The sequence below is a fragment of the Lycium barbarum genome, chromosome 8, assembly GCF_019175385.1.
Source record: "Lycium barbarum isolate Lr01 chromosome 8, ASM1917538v2, whole genome shotgun sequence".
In the NCBI taxonomy this organism is placed as follows: Eukaryota; Viridiplantae; Streptophyta; class Magnoliopsida; order Solanales; family Solanaceae; genus Lycium; species Lycium barbarum.
Genome location: NC_083344.1, coordinates 109287267 through 109306226, shown reverse-complemented (window position 1 = coordinate 109306226; position 18960 = coordinate 109287267). Strand labels below are relative to the sequence as shown.

At 36.7% G+C, this 18960-nt stretch overlaps 1 protein-coding gene across 1 annotated transcript; it reads right to left on the bottom strand.

Moving 5' to 3' along the window:
- Positions 1 to 1938: 1938 nt before the first annotated feature.
- On the bottom strand, positions 1939 to 14692 carry LOC132606635 (E3 ubiquitin-protein ligase UPL3-like). Its single transcript, XM_060320212.1, has 18 exons — positions 13632 to 14692; positions 11924 to 12034; positions 11702 to 11818; positions 11379 to 11549; positions 11150 to 11311; positions 10135 to 10383; positions 9920 to 10041; positions 8400 to 9771; positions 7154 to 7240; positions 4324 to 5829; positions 3995 to 4219; positions 3749 to 3853; positions 3443 to 3523; positions 3286 to 3354; positions 3030 to 3158; positions 2825 to 2947; positions 2515 to 2683; positions 1939 to 2248 (listed from the first exon to the last, which is right to left on the bottom strand). The coding sequence occupies exons 1-17, from the start codon at positions 14367 to 14369 to the stop codon at positions 2618 to 2620; spliced, it is 5433 nt and encodes a 1810-aa protein (XP_060176195.1). The 5' UTR covers positions 14370 to 14692; the 3' UTR covers positions 1939 to 2248; positions 2515 to 2617.
- Positions 14693 to 18960: the final 4268 nt, after the last annotated feature.

Below are 18960 nucleotides of genomic sequence, written 5' to 3'. Positions count from 1 at the left end.
TTTGAAGCGATCTTGAACTGATTTTTTGTATTGAAAACTCGAGGTTGAGAACGACTCTATTCGTGTATTCCCCCCACAACGGATCAAAGGTACATCGAAATAACAGACTGATGACTCCGAAGAGCTCTTGTTGACACAGTTGTTTGGCACCTTCATTTCGACTCATCACATCTTAGGGTTAAAGAAGGTCCCAAGGTTTCGGTTGCTCGTCGATTCAAGTGGTACGTGAGCTGAGTTTAGAATGGTGTGAGATAGTTCGGTTCCTAGCTACCGTTGGCGTTAATGGGAGAACTGCGACGAACCAATTCGAGAGGAGTAGGTAGAGCTAACCTTTTTTTTTTTTTTTTTTCCCACCCCATTTAGGAGGATTTATAGTGTTTCCACACTTCCCCTCCAGTGTACCAAATGTATGGCAAGAGCAACACCAGACTGCTAAGTTGGTATGGCAGAACTATTGGGTCGTGGAAATCATTCTCTATACAAGTTATTGGATGAGTTTTTGGAACAAAACTTCGATAGGCAAGAAGTGTAAGCACCTAAAGGTGTGAAGCGATCTCGTAAGAAATGAAACGACAGCCCCCTACTTACTCATTCCAATTACTACCACAAGAAAGTCACCCATATCTCTAAAGGAATTTATGCACTCCATCACTTATTGTTTGTTCGAAGACTGAATTTAAATGCCAAATCTAATCAGTAAGCTGAAAAATACTCTTTTCCTTAATAATAAGGCACCGTGTATTTACCACGTGTATTCCTTGATATATCCTTGTATCTCATGTATGTCATGTATACACATGAAAATTTATCAGTGATGTATACTAATATACACGATAGACATATTCACAGTGACGTTTTGCAAGTCTGAATTTTAACTCCAGATCACCTCCAATCTTGCTCAAATTTTTTGTATAGCCTCATAGAGGTGTTCCCAACCAACTACAATATTCGCGCAGGAAAAACTTAGAAAACTTATGTTTAGACGGGAAAGTATAATTAATCTTGGACCCCAAAAATGTGTTGGAAATGGGACTTTCCAGCAACTTGCCATTTTCTCCGACGTGGGATAATTACCTGGAGAATTTGTTGTTGATTAAAATCTGGGTGAAACTATTCACTTAATTTTTTTTCAACTACACATGAACTGGAATGTAGGGTACGACTTCACCTCCAATTAGTAAGACGGTGAATTCGAGTCACATGGAAGTACTTGGAATTTGGAAGGCTGTTGATTTTCTAACCTGGAAGTGAGTTAAAAGGGCGTAGTGTACGAGGTAATTGTTGTTCACTATTAAATGTAGTTTTACTTTTTGAACATCTAAATATTTAATTATGTACAGATCACTGGTTAAATATTTTCTAAGGCTACTAAAAGAGAACATTGACAATTCTAAAACTCCTGTTTGTTTGATGTATACGAAGGCGCCAACCACTACAATTTGAGGATTCTTAAGCAACAACATGCAGAGAGTCTCGTAAAGAAATCTACTATATCTAAAATTGTAATATTTGATGTCACTGTATATAAAACTCCATCTGTCCATTTTATTTGAAATTATAGCCACAAAATTTATATTCAAACTTCACATTCACTATATCTTCACTCAATGAAGTTTCGAAAATCACTGTTCATTAATCAAATACAATTGTCACATGGTAAGTAGACAGTAGTGAATTAATATCAAAATCAGCATCTGAACAAGTTTACTGGTTCCTATCTTAAACCCAAACGCAACCTCAACTTCATGTTTTTTGAAAAATCCTGTTGGATCATATTTCTGTAAATTTCAAGACACAAAAGAAATAAAAGAAATGATGTGGCTCGGTTCTAGAATAGATCCTTTTATTAACACAACTCTCTAAAAAAAAGAACCACTGCTAATCAAACACACTCTTTACAATCAAGGATGAACTCAGCATAGTTCAAAACACATCATCTTAGAGAAGCAATAGATAAGAAACATGCAATGTGTCGGATTCAACGAATTTATTTATAATGTTATTACAATAGCTGAAATGCCAAAAGGAACAATATAATTTTAATTAAATCTAAGAGAAGCAAACGGAAGAAGGCAACATTGTGTTACACTTGTGTACTTCACGAGCTCGGTAAGTCAAAAATGAAAGAAGAATCTTGCTACGTATTTACGAACATTTACAACAGAAGGAACTCCTGCAGCGAACTTGAATAAGCTTCACAGCAGCAGAAAGAACCCCGGAGAAATCTTGAACAAAGCTTCCATGTCAGCTGTGAAATTAAACAGCCAAAAAGCATGCAGCAAGACTTAAAAATTGTTTAATGAAGCAATCATACTTTCAAGGCACGTAAATCAGCAAGCACAATTAACATGTTTTAGACAACAAACAAATACTCAATATGCTATTTTATAAATAACTTAAACGGCAAACTGAGCCCTGCTGAAACTATATAGATTAAATAGTAAAGGTAGCAAAACCGAGTATAAGAGAGAATCCTATCAATGTCTTCCAGTCAGATTCCAGATGATTACAGACCTTGCTATTGTTAGTTTGAAGAAGATGGTTGACAGCACCATTAAAGATGACCAGAAGCACCATTTCTCTCGAATTGTATGAACAAGTCTATAAGTCACTTGACTTATGACAGATCGAATGATCCTCGACCTTCATTAATGGCATAGAGCAACTTCTTGGACATGATTTCCTGTGGAGTGAAATAACGCATAAGAAACTACTTGGGGAAAAATACAGAATTGATTAAATAGGAAGTTTCAACCGTTAAAACGCCGACGCAGACAAGGAAAACATAGGCAACATATGGCGACAGTAATTAGAGAAACTCTACCTTACTAGAATAGGGAGGGAGTTTCAAGTAATTAGCACATGTCATCACACTGGGTAGGTCTTCATCTGCAGATTCTGATGGTGCATTACTGTTGTGTGCTGCATTGCCAGCACTGGATGAATGCTGTTCCAAAGATATGACGGTCAGTCACTGAAATAAAGAGACGTAGCAAATAGGCACACTTAAATTTTAGCTACAACCATACCTTCCTCACAATTGTCAACTTAGGATTCAGAGCAGCAAGACCACCTGCGGGGAGCCGGGGAGCACCAGTGACAAACTGACAGAATGCTCGTTGCTGCTCAGGTGTGAACTCTCCCATAATCTCTAGTAACTGAGGAGAATAATTTATTACAAGTTATCAAATTGAAACAAATAGAAGTGAATGATGAAGAACGGCATCCTAATCATCATCGTTTCAGGCAGTTTAGTTTCACCAACAGCTGAAGAACAAAACTTACGTGAATAATGGGAGGACTCTTGGATGTGTATCCGTGATCGAATTTAATGTGATCTACTAGCGTCTCGGGCTGCAAGACAAAAATAATATAAACATTCAACTAATAGAGCAAAAGTTAGTCTTATCATAACCAGTGGATTCATGAGAACAGATATTACCTTCCACAGCTCTCTACGGCCGCATAACAGATAGTCCAGCTCTGAAGGAGAGAATATTTGTAGAGCTGAATAGTCAAAAACCTGAACGTTGAGGAGCCTCAAAAGTTATTTATTATTACATATAAATATAAAGTTATCTCCAGATGTATCTAAATTGCTAATGCATTAATAAAGAAATAACAATCTGCAATAAGGAAACGATCAGATTGTCCAACTATATGCTTTTTTACCCCACAAAATCATCTGGGTCTTATAAGTTCTCTAGAAAAAATCCTCAGGCAATAAAGGCATATGACAGCAGCAAACCTGAGTAAAGCCAGATCTAAAAGCTTCCATTTGTTGCCTGATTCCAGTCTTGACAGTAGCATCAACTACCAAAGAAATGTATTCCTCCAAGTTACTGAGATCCACCTGCAAATTCCATTCAAGGTAAGAAATATTAATGGAAATAAGGCATGCAATTGAGGGACTATCGGTCAAATAACAAAAATAAATAGGGAAGAAACAAAAATATAAAAGAAAAGGGATGACATCCAAGACATCGCCGCTTACATTCTCATCGCCTGCTTTAAGAACATATTCAGGATAGCCAGGAAGTGTGAAATCTAAACAAAGATCCTCAACTGGAGTCCCACGGAAATGCATGTCATAAGATTTGTCTAGGTTCTGATCTTCCATTGATTCTATATATTGCTTTCGACTGACAAGAGCTTGCAACTCTTGCAAAGTCTTCCCCAATTCGGCATCAAAAGAAATAATGTCGTACAAATCAAGCTCCTGCGATGTTTAAGTTAGAAACATTAGTGGAATAGATAAAATACCACTGATCACAGCAGATAAAGTGTGCAATATGACAAAGAAGAAGAGCAGGGAGAACTTACTTGGCCAAGAACAAGCTTATAGAAGGCAGTGGACAGTGGAAGGTCCAAAAGCCGTCCATCTTGAAGAGCTTTGGCCATAACACGTCCAAGCAAGCGGAAATATTCAATAGCCTTACAGAATTGACCTCCATCAACAGAACCAGCATGTGGTGACCAGGGACGTGGAAATAATCCAAGAGGTGCTTGGACGAGATCTTTATCACCCCCACTTAATTTATTATTTATATGAACACATCTCCACATTCCAAGTCCAACTTTTTGTAGATCATGACTTAAAAGGGTATAAAACTCCAGTGTAGGACCCAGGCCAGTACCAACTTCACCAAAATATTCAACTTCAAGAACAGCTTTTTGGCTAGAGTACATCTCCATCACTTTTGCAGCCGAATCCAGAATGCGGTTCCTTGAGACACGCACTTTCTGGCGCTGTAATCGACCAACCCTAACTGCTCTCTCATGAGTAGATCCATTACCTTCAGCACCTTGCTGTTGATGCAGCCTATGTAAAGCACGTGACAACCCAAAAGCAGTTGAATAGAAATACTGGCGCCGAGTCTCAAATGGAAAAAGAAATGGGCAGGCCTTTGTCAACTGGTAACACCAAGATGGAAGTGACCCACTACAAAGTGCAAGAGCATCCTGGATCTGTCGGGCCAATTTCGGAGTGAGCTTACTATTGACAAATTCCTCAGAAGGAATATTGATACCCGTAGTACTGAGCTCATCTAGACTAGAAATTTTTCCTTCAGAGAAATCATCAATCATGGACTGGAATCGCAAACGGGGGGCAAGCTGATTCAGCGCCTCCAATACACGCAAGAGGTACAAAATACTGTAAGTAGGGTTACTTTTCTCCAAATCACAAGGAAGTTCTCCCTGCAATATACTATCTAACAATGACGCTCGAAGCAATGAAGGATCAGAACTGGAACTTGTCAAAGAACTGGTTTTGGGGGACTTGGAAATTGAGCTTCCAGCCCCATTCATCGACCTCTCAGCTTGGTTGTCTGCCCTTTGGTATGTAATAGTGTAAATATCACTCCAAACCCTGCTTCCGTCACTGGATACGGAATCATTGCCACCATATCTCTCGTCATCATCATCATCTAGAACAAGCTGCCGCTGGATAGCCTGGTAGAGAGTCAAGTTCCTATTAAGCGGCTTTCCACCAACAGAAAATATTAGTTTTGGTGGATCACCAGAGCCAAATAGAGGATGCCCATGCCGATCTCTAGCGCCCCTCATACCTCTACCACTAGCAGATGAAAGACCCGCCATGGCAGCAGCAGCAAATGACATTGCACCCCTTGAACCATAGGAATTCCTACTTCTGAACTCAATGGAATCAGATCCCCGAGCAGCAGTTTTGCTCCTAGAACCACCACCAGCATTTGTATTGCTATCAGTTGGTGTCTGTGCAAGAGGACTATCCTCCGAAGAATCTCCCAATTTAACATCATGCACTTCATCTGCCATGCATCCAGGAAGAGGATCATCCCTCAGCACCTGGAAAAATGGGCAGAAAGAGTATTAGCTACATTCCACTGGCTTCACCGTCCAATCACTTCCCTGCAATCATCAGCTACATGTCTTTACTTCATATTTTAAATTTTCAGTTACAAAAATAGAAGGGAAAAGGTTTGATAGTACCAGCGTTATCAAAAGCGAAACGCGCAAAAAAGCTCTACGGTCAGCTGGGGCTTTAAGCGCAAAGCGCAAATAAAGTGTGGGCTTTAAGGAAAAAAGGCGCAATGGTGCAAAAATACAAATATATATGTGTTTAGTCCAAGACTAACAAACATAAGCATGAACAACAAATATATGAAAAAGGAAATTGCATAAACATTGCGATAAAGTGAAATATCAATTATCTACTGTCACCTCTTCAAGAGAGGCTCATTGGCAAGGAAAAGTATGTCTTAGAGCATTGATGATGATACTGAAGCGCACATAAAGCGAGGCGAAGCGCTCCAACATGTTTCGAGCCTCGCTTAAGCGCGCTTTAAGCGCGCCTTTGACAAACTGGATAGTACCAAAAAATATCATTGTGAAATCCATGCCTAATTCAAGAACCAAACGTAGGACAAGGGTTTGCCCACTCCGTCCATAGTCCCAGGCTCCCAGCTTAGTGATCCCCAGTGATTTCCTCATCACAAGAGCTTTCACAACTCCATTTCTCAAAATTCCTTGATATAACAGAACAGATTTATCCTATATTAAAAGAACAGCAAACCAAAAACCCTTTTGGTGGAACACCACATAATACCCCAGACCAAGTACCATTTTTTACTTGAACCCTAATCCACAAGCAAACTTAGCTCATGTTTGTTTTCTATAGAAACTTTTTAATCAGGCTTTTCCATTTTTTTTTAAATAACCGTGGTATCTGGACCAGCTTGCCCTCACCTCGACTAATTCTACGAGGTACCTAGCACATGTACCGGGTAACTCTATTCACCAAGGCTTGGACAGATTGAAAGAAATCACTTAGTATTTTTGACTCAGCTGGGAACACTTTCCTTTCTTTTTTTTCCAACACAATCAATCCAATTAAAGCATCCTAGGGGCTAGTTTCCCGTGGCCACCATTTTTAAAAATTTATCTACTTCTATTTACACTCCTTGCATTAAAAGGAAGAGAATCAGCAATAAAAAGCTTAGAACACTGATGCAGGTTTAAATCTAAAGTAATCTCCTTTGCCTAACAGTGTTCAGCAGTTCAAGAAGACTTTGAACTCTTAAATATGGAGATCGAGCTAATCCATTTGAACCAAATTAAACCAAAAACAAGAAAATAGAAAGAACAAAGGAAATACAGAAATCTAACATACATCATCATGGTCGTCTTCATCGGACACATCATCCTCAATCACCAATGCATCATCAAGTTCCACAAGAGAACGATCCATCTCGTCATCCTTAACATGAGAACAAGCAGAGACATGTCAGCATTCATGTGGTTATTAAATCCATTAACCCCGCCTTAGTAGTTGAAAAGTGTAAGCACGGACACCAGGAAAAAATCAGAGTTTCCCATATATATCTTGGCTTCATCCGGAAAACTCAAATCCTCAATAAAGGCTATAAAGCAATATTGGTGATCAACAAATTAACTTAAACCCCTTCAAGAAGCTAATTATGTCAAGAATTATAGACAGAAAGAAAGATATTACGTTACCTTGGAAGAAGTTTCATGTTAAACTAAATGTTTGATTATATTAAATATTTAAATGTAATAGCTAAGACATCAATATCCAGATGCATGTAATTTTTCACTTTTACTAAAAGAGGGGCAGAGTCAATTTTTGATTAGGATTTGCAAAATTTGGTTCAAACTGTAAACAAACAATAATATTACAATTCAAACCATTTAACACAGTCATTCAGTTTGTTTCCAATAATTTTTAAACCAAACTAACTGTAAATCACAGTTTGATTAGAAGTTACATGACAAAACATATGTGAATACTGGTACGCAATTATAAACCCTAAAAAATTTAATTTTATCCCCTGTTCTCAGTTAATTTTATATGAATATTAGTTTGATGAAATATTAGATTTCACTAAGTTAAGGCTGCTCTAGCCTATATGAATATAAGATATAATGTTATTCTACTGTAAACCACGTACTCCTAATTCAAATTTTGGTTAATTCATAAACCAAACCAAAGCTCAGTCTGGTTTCACGGTTTAAATCGCTTGCAAAAAAAGTGAATTGTACTTGCAAAAATCATGAACTGTCAGGAAATAATCAAATAATATCCTTTCTTGACTTGATCAGTTTTATACTGTTATAACAGGAACTAACGTGGATAACCACCTTCACAAGTTCCCTGTTATCCTTCTTCTTTTAAATAAAAAATCATCCTGTTTCGCCAACAAATAGTTAATATGAAGAGAAAATAATAGAAAATCAGAGATCTAAAATTAATAGCTTTAAACACTACTCAGGTTTAATTTGAGAATCATACGAGATTACTCCTTCATTTAAATTGAACTCAAGCACCTACTAAACCAAACAACTTCAACATACATACATACACAGCACAACAAACATAATAAAGTCAACAAAATTACCTCTGAACTAGAGTCCCCCTCATCAGATTTCTCTCCTCTTAAGGCCTTCTCCAAGGCAGCTCTCATTCTAGCAGGATTTCTTGATCGAATTCCTGTGCCAACTTTTTGAGCAGGCTTCAAAACTGCTTTTCCTTTGCCCTTTGAAGAGCTTCCATCACTGTCATTACTATTAACTGCTGACCTAGATCGTGCAGAATGATGACGAGGTGCGGAGGAAGGGGGTGCCAGAGATTGAGATGATGCACTGCCTCCTGCAGGTATAGTCCCCGACCCAGAGTTGCCACCAGAGGCAAAGGCCTTCTGTTCAGCCTCAGGTCGCTCAACTCGGGCCCAGAGGAATTCTTCAATAGCTGCTAAACTTGCCAAAGGATCAATCAACAAAACATTTGAAGAGTAGTCACGGAGGGTTTTCTCTCCTTGAGCTCTGCAAAGGCGCAGCTTAAATGGCTGAGACAAAACACTTAAACCTGAAGAAAGACGTGCATTTCCAGTCGATGATCTGGAACTCTGACTCAGCACAACAGGAAAACGCTCCAACGAACATAGAGCATTTTGAAGCTTTTGGACCAGAATAGTAATGGGAACCAAACTTCCACCATCAACACCAGCAGGAAGAGCAACTGCAATAAAAGACTTGTATCTTCTGATTGCATGTTGTCGGAGCCTAGAGACACTAGCATCCGAGATTTTTTCCTTAGAAAAGTATCCATACGTAAAATAATTCAGCAAAGAAGCAACAACTCCGCTTCCAATGAACTCAAAAGTTGAAACACCGTCCCCTTTGCTGAGCTCCCCCATCATAGCAGCTATCACTTCAGCCAAGTATTCTTCCTTACTAACAGAAATATCCCCAAGCTGAGGACCAAATGTTTTTGATTTTCCTTTAGGTTTAGCTATTTGTTCATCAATACCAGAATTTAACTTCATGCAGAGATTCTTCAATCGTATAACATCATCTGTGACACCAGCTTCAGCTGCCTCAGAATCTGAAGGGAAGTATTTATCTTTGAAAGCTTTTGCACATGTACTGACTGCCATCCGAAGGCTAGAATTGACGGTCGGAATTTCCATCGAATTTGGCGGAGATCCAGTACTTGGAACTGGACTTCTAGGATCTTCAACAACAGTTGCATCTGTATTCGAATTAGCGCTACGGCGTCGATTACGTTTCTCCTTCTCAGCACGAGAAGGCTGGGGAGGAGCAGAAACATGAGACTCCGACAACATCAAGGCATCTACAGCATGAACAACACCTTCTCGGACAAACATCTTGCCAAAAACTACGGGGAGCTTTTCCATTAGAATCTCTGCAATTTGAAGAGCGGGCACCAATACTTGGGGATCCTTCCAAGCCAAAACCCCAGCCAAGAAACTATTAAGACATTATATCCAAGCATTACTTTCATGGAACTCGCACAGAGAGAAATATCATTGAAAGAAAGATTGTCCTATGGATAAACATTACTTCCGCGGACCAAATGTTGAAAATAATATCAAGCTTTAATTTGGTCCCGACATACCTTGATATGTTAGTGACATTAATTAAAGACTGAATCATATCTGCATTACTGAAATACATAAGTTTTCCAATAACTGAGAGGCATTTGTGGCGCGCTGCAGTATTCACACTGGATCCATATGTCTGCTCAGCAAAACAAGCAACAGGAAGTCACATCTGTAGTGTCCACTATGGTAAGGCAGTGACAGAATACACTCATAGAGTTATAATATTAACCTGGATTAGAACAGGAAGGAGATCCGTTCCAAATTGTTGCAAAAGTTCAGGTTGATCATTCAATAGCTTCTCACGAGCTGATACCTCCTGAGAAGATGCATTCAGATCCTCCTGTTTGCTAGAACCACTAGCAGAGGATTTCCTCGTCAAAGAACCCCTAGTGAACAAATTTGTGCTAACTGGAAGAGAGATGGTTCCTTGAGGCAGCGGAGGAAGTAGTTCATTTGCCAGATTCATAATCTCAAAAATCTACAATAAGAAGAAATTACACTTAGGATCTATCATAAAAGCAAGAACCAGAATGCCCAGAAAGCGGCTAAAGAAAGAGGCCAAATTGACCTAGCACTTTGATTATGTGTCATGCAAATTACATGAATACTATTCCCCCCAAACAAAAAATACCAAACCTAATAGCAAAGTTCTCAGGGCTGCCATGGAAGTGTAAAAACTGAGTTGAAAAAGAAATAGATAACTTCTAAATCTTAATGAACTAACTAGATGATCATTATTATCAATTGCGAAAAACCATTCTGGACTCAGGTGTTCCATTCCAAACAGAGACACACCGTACTACCTTGTTTTGAAACAAAAGGTTGAACCCCGCTAATTCATATCACATGGAGTGTAGTATCAATCATCTACTGAACATTCTTCTTTTCGTAGCGTTTCCGGATTTTCTCCCTTTGATTTGTGGGGTGGGGGAATGACAAAGTAAAAGGCAAGAGTAATGGAACTCAAACGGACTCCTACAGTTTACTCAATCCATTCCACATACTAATGCTCAAACCTCAGTTATTGTCCACTTCCACTTATCCGCATGAAAATACATAGAATATCTGATCCTGTCACCTCATGCCACAAATATCCAATATTCGACACAAAATACTTGTTCCAAATATCTATAATTTAGTAAAATTCATATTTCTTCTTTCTGATATTCCTGAACAAATCTTTATGACGACAGTGACAAACACAGCAAGCAGTGGATTGCGAAAATTAAAGCTATCACACATACCTGCTCCGCAGGTCTGCTCAAGGCAGGTGAAATAGAGACAGAGGCCACGAGGCCAGAACCTGATAAGATGTCCTTGAGGATCCCACTGATACCAAGTATCATCAAGGTTTTAGCTCCTAATGGAGAGCCACTCGCACACGTAGACAGAAGCCGGATCAAGCCCTGCAAACCAAATCAAGTCATTAACAGCCCTGTGTAAACGATCAACACATTCAAGATCTGAACTTACTGTGTAAGTTTCCGTGCTGAGTGAAGCCTGACCACCTCCAGAATTACTGGTTGAGATGAGGGAGGCAGCCTGTGTGACAAGTCCGTGATTGCAAAGTTCATCTAGCTTCTCTGGAGATGATGCAAATGCTTCAGCAATCCGGGTCAAGCAGATAGAAGCATGTTCTAATACCTACTCACACATCCAAGCACCAAGAAACAAAATGAGAGAGGTGAGAAGGCTTAAGCAAATTGAGGAGACGAAGAGGACGAAAATAAATTCTTTGAGCCAAATAATTTGACAAATCTTCCCGTGATTTTGTTATGACGTGATGATGATCTCACCTTTGAATCATGATACTGAAGAAGATTCGTCAACAGTGGAACAGCTTCCATCACAAGGTCGGCAGCATCCGAAGGCAGCTTCTTGCACATATTAGCAGCAGTTGCTAATGCTACTCTCTACGGGAGAGGATGAAAAAAAGATCAGAATGATATGCAACCTACTAATGGAACTAATAATGGCTTATGTCAATAAAATCATTTACAATTTATTAGCGTCGCTACCTGAACACCAGTGGAAAAGAAATCGAGATACGAAAGCACAGCCATGAGTGCACCTGCTCGCAAACAAGCAGTTGGATCTTCCTGAGATATCTTCTTTAAAGCTTGTAGAGACTGTTAAAGCTAAACATTAGCATCACAACTTAAAATCTCATCATGCCAATATTAAGCAAACTGTAGCACTTACAAAGCCTATTCTCTTAGCAGAGATGTTATATAGAGAATTTCTAGTTCTAGAGAACTCTTAATTTTATCATCAATATACAAATTAATGAGCATTGGAATAAAATGAGTCCAAATGGAATGATTAACATAACCAACCCCAACTAGGTTTGGATTGAGATGCAACTATTGCTGTTGTTATTATGTACAAGGCCCAATACTAGAGAGTTGCACTCAATTAGAATATACACTGAAATGAATTCCCTTTGGCACAAAGGAATAAACTTTTTCACCTGTTCAGCAAACTGCAGCACTTACAAGGCGTATTCTATTAGCGGATATGTTATATAGAGAATTTCTAGTTCTAGAGAACTCTAAGTTTTATCATAAATATACATATTAAGCTTTGGAATGAAATAATTCACATAAACCAACCCCAACTAGTTTGGGATTGAGATGCAATCATTGTTGTTGTTGTTATGTACAAGGACCAATACTAAAGAGAGTCGCACTCAATTAGAATATAGCAAAATTTATTCATGCCTATAATATGTGATAAGGCTAAACTTTTCAGACATTTTTATTTTTATACTCTCAATGTGCTTATTATGTGATATACAAAGTTTATTCACGCCAATAACAGGATATGTAATTTCACCTATAATATGTAATACGCAAAATTTATTCACGCCTATAATATGTTACTTATAAGGTTACGCTTTTCAAATATTATTATACTCTCAAATGCTTCCTTTCTTCCACAAGTTTCTCTATGCACTTTTCATCAAACATTTGTCATTGGTAAAATAATCACCTTTAATCATACCAATTAAGTTCTCAAACCAATGTGGATCTTAACTATCCCAAGTAGGATCAAGAATCGGTAACTTCAAAGAAATACACCGAAATCAACTCCCTTTGGCACAAAGGAATAATTTTTTCACCTGTTCAGCTAATTACTGCTGTTGTCGTTATGTACAAGGCGCAATACTACAGAATCGCACTCAATAACTCCCTCCTTTTCAATTTGTTTGTCTAAGGTTCCGTTTGGCCATAAAAATTATTCACTTTTTTCCGGAATCAGCGTCTGGCCATGAAAATTCCGAAAACAACTTCCAAAAACTCAAAAAACTTGGTTTTAAAAAAACAATCACTTTTTTCACTTTTTTACAACTACATTTCACCAAAAACTACAATTTCAAAAACTATGGCCAAACACAACTCCAACTCCAAAATTCCAAAAAAAAGTGAAATTTTTTTTTTGGTATCTATGGACAAACGGGGCCTAACTTTCCTTTTTAGTCTGTTTCAAAAGAATGTACCTTTCCGTTTTTCGGCAACCCTTTAATTCGCATATTTAAAACCACAATATGAAAGCCCATTTTCGTACATCCTACATATCTTTAGTTAACAACCACAAAATTCAAAAGCCTCCTCAACTTTCTTAAACTCCGTGTCAAGTCAAAATCAGACAAACAAATTAAAACGGAGTGAGTATAATATACACTGAAATCAACTCCCTTAGGCACAAAGGAACAAACTTTATCACCTGTTCAGCTAAATCCATGTACTCAATCGTTAGCAACCGCGCCACAAAGCACGAAACCGCTCCATAATGCACGACAGCACCACAAGAAGAGGGCAAAACATCAACCAAATGCGTCAACGCTCGAGCAGCAAGCAGCATAATATCAGGATTGCTCCCATGATTAAGCAAACCAACAAGCACAGGTACATAACAATCCACTGAGAAACTACTCAACGAATCCTCCGTTCCGATCGAAAGCATAACACAAAGCTGTGTTAATGCTTCAATTTGTTTCCCTTCTTCACCATCAGCTCTTAAACCCGATAAAACCTTCTTTAACCGCCCGTTCGATAACGATGACGTGGCCGACGACGACACCATAGCTGAACTAGGCAACAAATCATCCAAACCAGCACCTAATTTTCTTAACAAACCTTGTAATGCGCTACTTGCTGAAGTTAAATTATGATGTAAAATACCAACATTACCCTCACTTTCATTATCATCATCATCATCATCATCATCATCATCATCCATATCATTATTATCCCTAATAATTTCGGGTTCTTTTTCCTTACCCTTTTCTGGATTATTACGGCGGGTTCGGGTCGTACTACCCGACCCGGAAGATTCATTAGTGGGGTCCATTGAAATCGAGTTTGAGGTGGCGGCGCGTGAGTTGAGACGAGCGCGTTTAACAGAAGAAGAAGGCGCTGATGACGTGGCCTCCGTTCTTTTATTTCGGTTACGAGTTTCCATACAAGGTCGCCGATTAATCGGCGATTAGGTGAAGTAAGGTAATTGAATTTTGATCATTTTTTGAGAAACCCTAATTCATAAAATTGGGTGGACAAAAAGGGGATTTTTGATTGTTGTTATAGCTCAATCGGTGCTATAATTAAGTGATTTTTTTTGTGTTGTAGTGGAGTTATAATGGAAGTTTGCAAGAAATTGTAGGTGAAAAGGAGATGAAATTTTTTGTGTGAAGAAGAGGAAAATATAAGCAAGAAAGGGAAGAAAAACAGTCACTAGCAAACAGAGAAATAGGAATATAGAATCTAACTAAAAATTTTGGTCTTGTTTGGAATAAATTTTGGATGGTTGGTTCGTATTACTATAACAATTGTATAATATTTTTATTTTAAATAAATAGTTGTTGTAGTAATATTTAAATTTACATTATTGTTAAATTTGTTGTCATGTTATGTAATGCTGATGAAAAAAAATGCTACCTATGTAACGTCGATCCCGTCTTAACCTTTTTTCTTTTCATATTATTGTTAAGACTTTCACTATCTCAAATTATGTGACATCATTTTTTTTTAGATAATTACACTGTGTATTAATTAGGATACCAATGCTATCAAAATTGACCCATATTTTTAAATCTTATAAAAATTGACCAGAACTTTTTCCAATTTCCACCATCGTCGGTCACTGTCTTCCCGACCGGTGAAGCTCATCGGAATTACTCCCTCCCCCCTTTCCCACCCCCCTCTCTCTGCTGCAACTTCTCTTTCTCGTAGGAAGTTTTTCGGCGACAACGACTGCGATTTCTCTTCCACCGCCTGAGCACCATACTCATTTCCGACGCCGTCTCTTCCGCTGCGGTGGCTCAGATCTGACCAGAAATTACCTAGATCTAGCAAGCTTGCTAGATCTAGATCTATCAGAAAACTCATCGAGGTGGTGGTGGAGATGAAATTACCGGAGGTGGTTGAGGTCGGCGATGGAGAAACTGATAGGTGAAAGGTAGTGGGTGTATAATATTGTATATAGGTGTATACACCCTATTATACACTATTATACATATTTATACACCTATATACATAATGTATCTGCAAGTGGTGGAGATGAAATTACCGGAGGTGGTTGAGGTCAGTGATGGAGAAACCGATAGGTGCAGGGTAGTGGGTGTATAATATTGTATAATAGTGTATATAGGTGTATACACCCTATTATACAATATTTTACATTTTTATACACCTATATACATAATGTATCTGTCTTATATACTTATGTATATAGGTGTATAAATATGTATAAGTCTTTTTCAAAACCAATCCATATATATGTTTATACTCACTTATACAATATTGTATAATTGTGTATAAATATGTATAAGTGCGTATTTTCTTGTATAATGCTATATAATTAAATATTTTTGTGTATATACCTACACATTATATACCTTCAAACGCCTACATAATGTACTTGTCTTTTGTATATAAGTGTACAAAACTGTATAAAAGTGTTTTGGGGCCAAAGTTTTGCGATGTAAGTTTTGGGCTATTTTTTTGCAATGTAAGTCAGCAAATTGTATATTTGTGAAATTTCCCCTTTTCTTTTTGTTCTGTCCCAAAAAGAATGTCATCTTGTTATATTTAGAAACAATTTAACTTTATGAGATAATTTATAGCCACACATTTATATAAGACTTTTTTTGGACCACACATTTCAAAAGTCTTTCTTTTTTTCATAAACTCCGTGCCAAGTCAAATGGTACCACATAAATTGAGATAGATGGAGTATCACAATCATCCAAACAAGTTAATGAGATGTTTCTTATTCCTTTTGTGCTTTTTACCTTCTTTTTCTTCTTTGTGTCCACTTTTCTCGTGTTTGATGATCACAACCTTTTTAAGAAAAATAATTTTCTTAAAGTGAGTAGCCAAAACAGGTTTGATACAACTAGCTTTAGCGTACGCGCTTTGCGCGTGACCGAAGCGCGTACCTCATTTGACAACAAATTAAACACGAAAAAGAAATTAGATTTAGCTATAAACTTTATCGTTAATCCGTTGCTAAATTGCTCGTAGCTAACAATATTTTTTAATAATTCATCGCTAATTCATCGGTAAATATGATTAGTAATGAATTTTACTGTTTATCTTTCCATCGCTAAATACATATTTATTTAGTAGTGAGATAACTTAATATATAAAGAATATTAATAGCTTTCATTTGTTAGATAAGTGTAAAAAAAATGATAATTCATTTAAAATATATTTTATTTTCTACTGTTTCATCCTTGTTATTTTAAAACCGTATTTTACAAATTTGCCATTAAACATTATACTATAATCTATTTTACTTTATTTATAGTTTCTTTCCCCACCAATATTTTTCTTATTTAACAAATTTACACAACTTTGTTAGTTTGACTCTTTTGATTTTATCCTTTCTAAAATCATAATTTTTTTTTTGGTAAAAAAAAAATCATAATTATAAATCTTTTTTAAAATCATTTTTTAAGATAGGAATTTTATCTGTGTATTTTCTTATTTTTTTATATATGTTAGAAAATTTAGCAATATTCAGATCTTTTTAACATGTAGATTAATTTGCTAATGATATCTTGCATCTTTGTTAAGTATTAATAAAAGGTAAGCTTACATGAATAGCTACCCTTTAGTAGGTGCTTACCTTTAGTAGTTACCTTTTCAATATTACCAACCATAGCTACTATTTAATGAACATATGTATTTTAACGGGTGTATTTGTTTGTTTTCAAATACATATTGATTCTCTAGCTACATTTATGGGTTTTTGATGTATTTGACGCCATTTCAACAAAATTTCAAATACATTGTGTACATTCAAACTACATATGAAGCCACATACATTCAAAAATCCGTGTATTTGAAAACACTGTTCATATATTCAATGTATTTGAATGGATTTCAACAAAATGTCAAATATATTGTGTACATTCAAACTACATATGAAGCCAAATACATTTAGATTTCCGTGTATTTGAAAACACTGTTCATATATTCAGCCAAATATATTGAGATCTGAGCCATTTTTCGGCCATATCTGAGCCAAATACATTGTTCATACAGAGAAGAGCCTAAAATACCCCGAACTATTAGAATTAGTGCAAAAATACCTTCCATCCACCTTTGAGCTCCCAAATACCCCTGTCATCCACCTTTGAGCCCCTAAATACCCCTGTCGTCCACCTATGGGGTTTAATATACCCTTATTTCTAACAGCCCCATGTTGACACCCAATTTTATCTATCCTTTCGTCCAATTTACATCGTTAAGCTTCTATTTTATTAGATTATTAATTGTATTTTTGTATCACTTGTAGTCAAATTTTTTGATGATCTCTATTACTATTATTACTTTTATTACTACTACTATTATTATTATTATTATTATTATTATTAATCTTGAACTTGGACGGTTTTTTCAAACAGATTCGGGTCCAAACTTCGGTCATTTTGTTCTTGGCATATTAGATGAAAAGAGGAAAGTTTCGATTTCGCAATTAAGGCGGATATTAAGCTATGATTTTTATGATCACTAGTAAGAAATTAAGGTGAATGAATTAAGGAAATAAAGTAGAATGGAAAAGAGAAGAGAAGAGAAAATCAAATTAGAATAAATGAAAGAATATAAAAGGCACAAAGAAAGGGATTTTGTAGCCGTGGAATTTCGACGAGAATCGGGGAATGTTTGATTTTAACGAAATTTAGAGATGACGGGGTCTTAGGAATTTTGAGTAAATAACAATGAGTTTTGGATATTTGGTTTTGGGGGTAACCTGATGCCTTTAGGGATTTTTAGTTGGAAAGGGATTATGGGCTGGGTAGAAACTTTAGGAAATGGGTGAAAAAATTTATTTGGTTTATTTGGGGAATATAGTAATTTCAAATAGATTTTCTCGATTTTCATAATGATAATAAAAGTAGAGGGACAAAATATTTTGGTAAATAATTTTATCACTTGTAATAGTAAAGTAATCATAGAAACATAACAACAACTATAAGTGTGACACTAATACAAAAAATATGTTTAAATAAATATTTATAGAGATACGAATAGGATTAACACTGCAATTAAGCCAGAAGGAGAATAAATGCATGAGTGATTTTTTTTCTAGTAAAACGAAAAGGTAGTAGTAATACTAGTAGTAGTAGTAGTAATAGAGATCATCAAGAAATTTAACTAAAGGTTGTGATAAAAAAAATATAATTAATATTCTAATAAAATAGAAGCTCAACAATGTAAATTGGACGAAAGGATGGACAAAATTAGGCGTCAACATGGGACTGTTAGAAATAAGGGTATATTAGATCTCATAGGTGGATGTTAGGGGTATTTGGGGGCTCAAAGGTGAATGAAAGGGGTATTTGGGGGCTCAAAGGTGAATGACAGGGGTATTTGGGGGCTCAAAGGTGGATGAAGGGTATTTTTGCACCAATTCTAATAGTTCGAGGGTATTTTAGGCCCTTTTCCGTTGTTCATATATTTAGCCAAATACACTGTTAACAAATACACTCAAAAAATACAAAAGACACTCAAAAAATACAAAAGACACTCAAATTCCCAGATCTGAG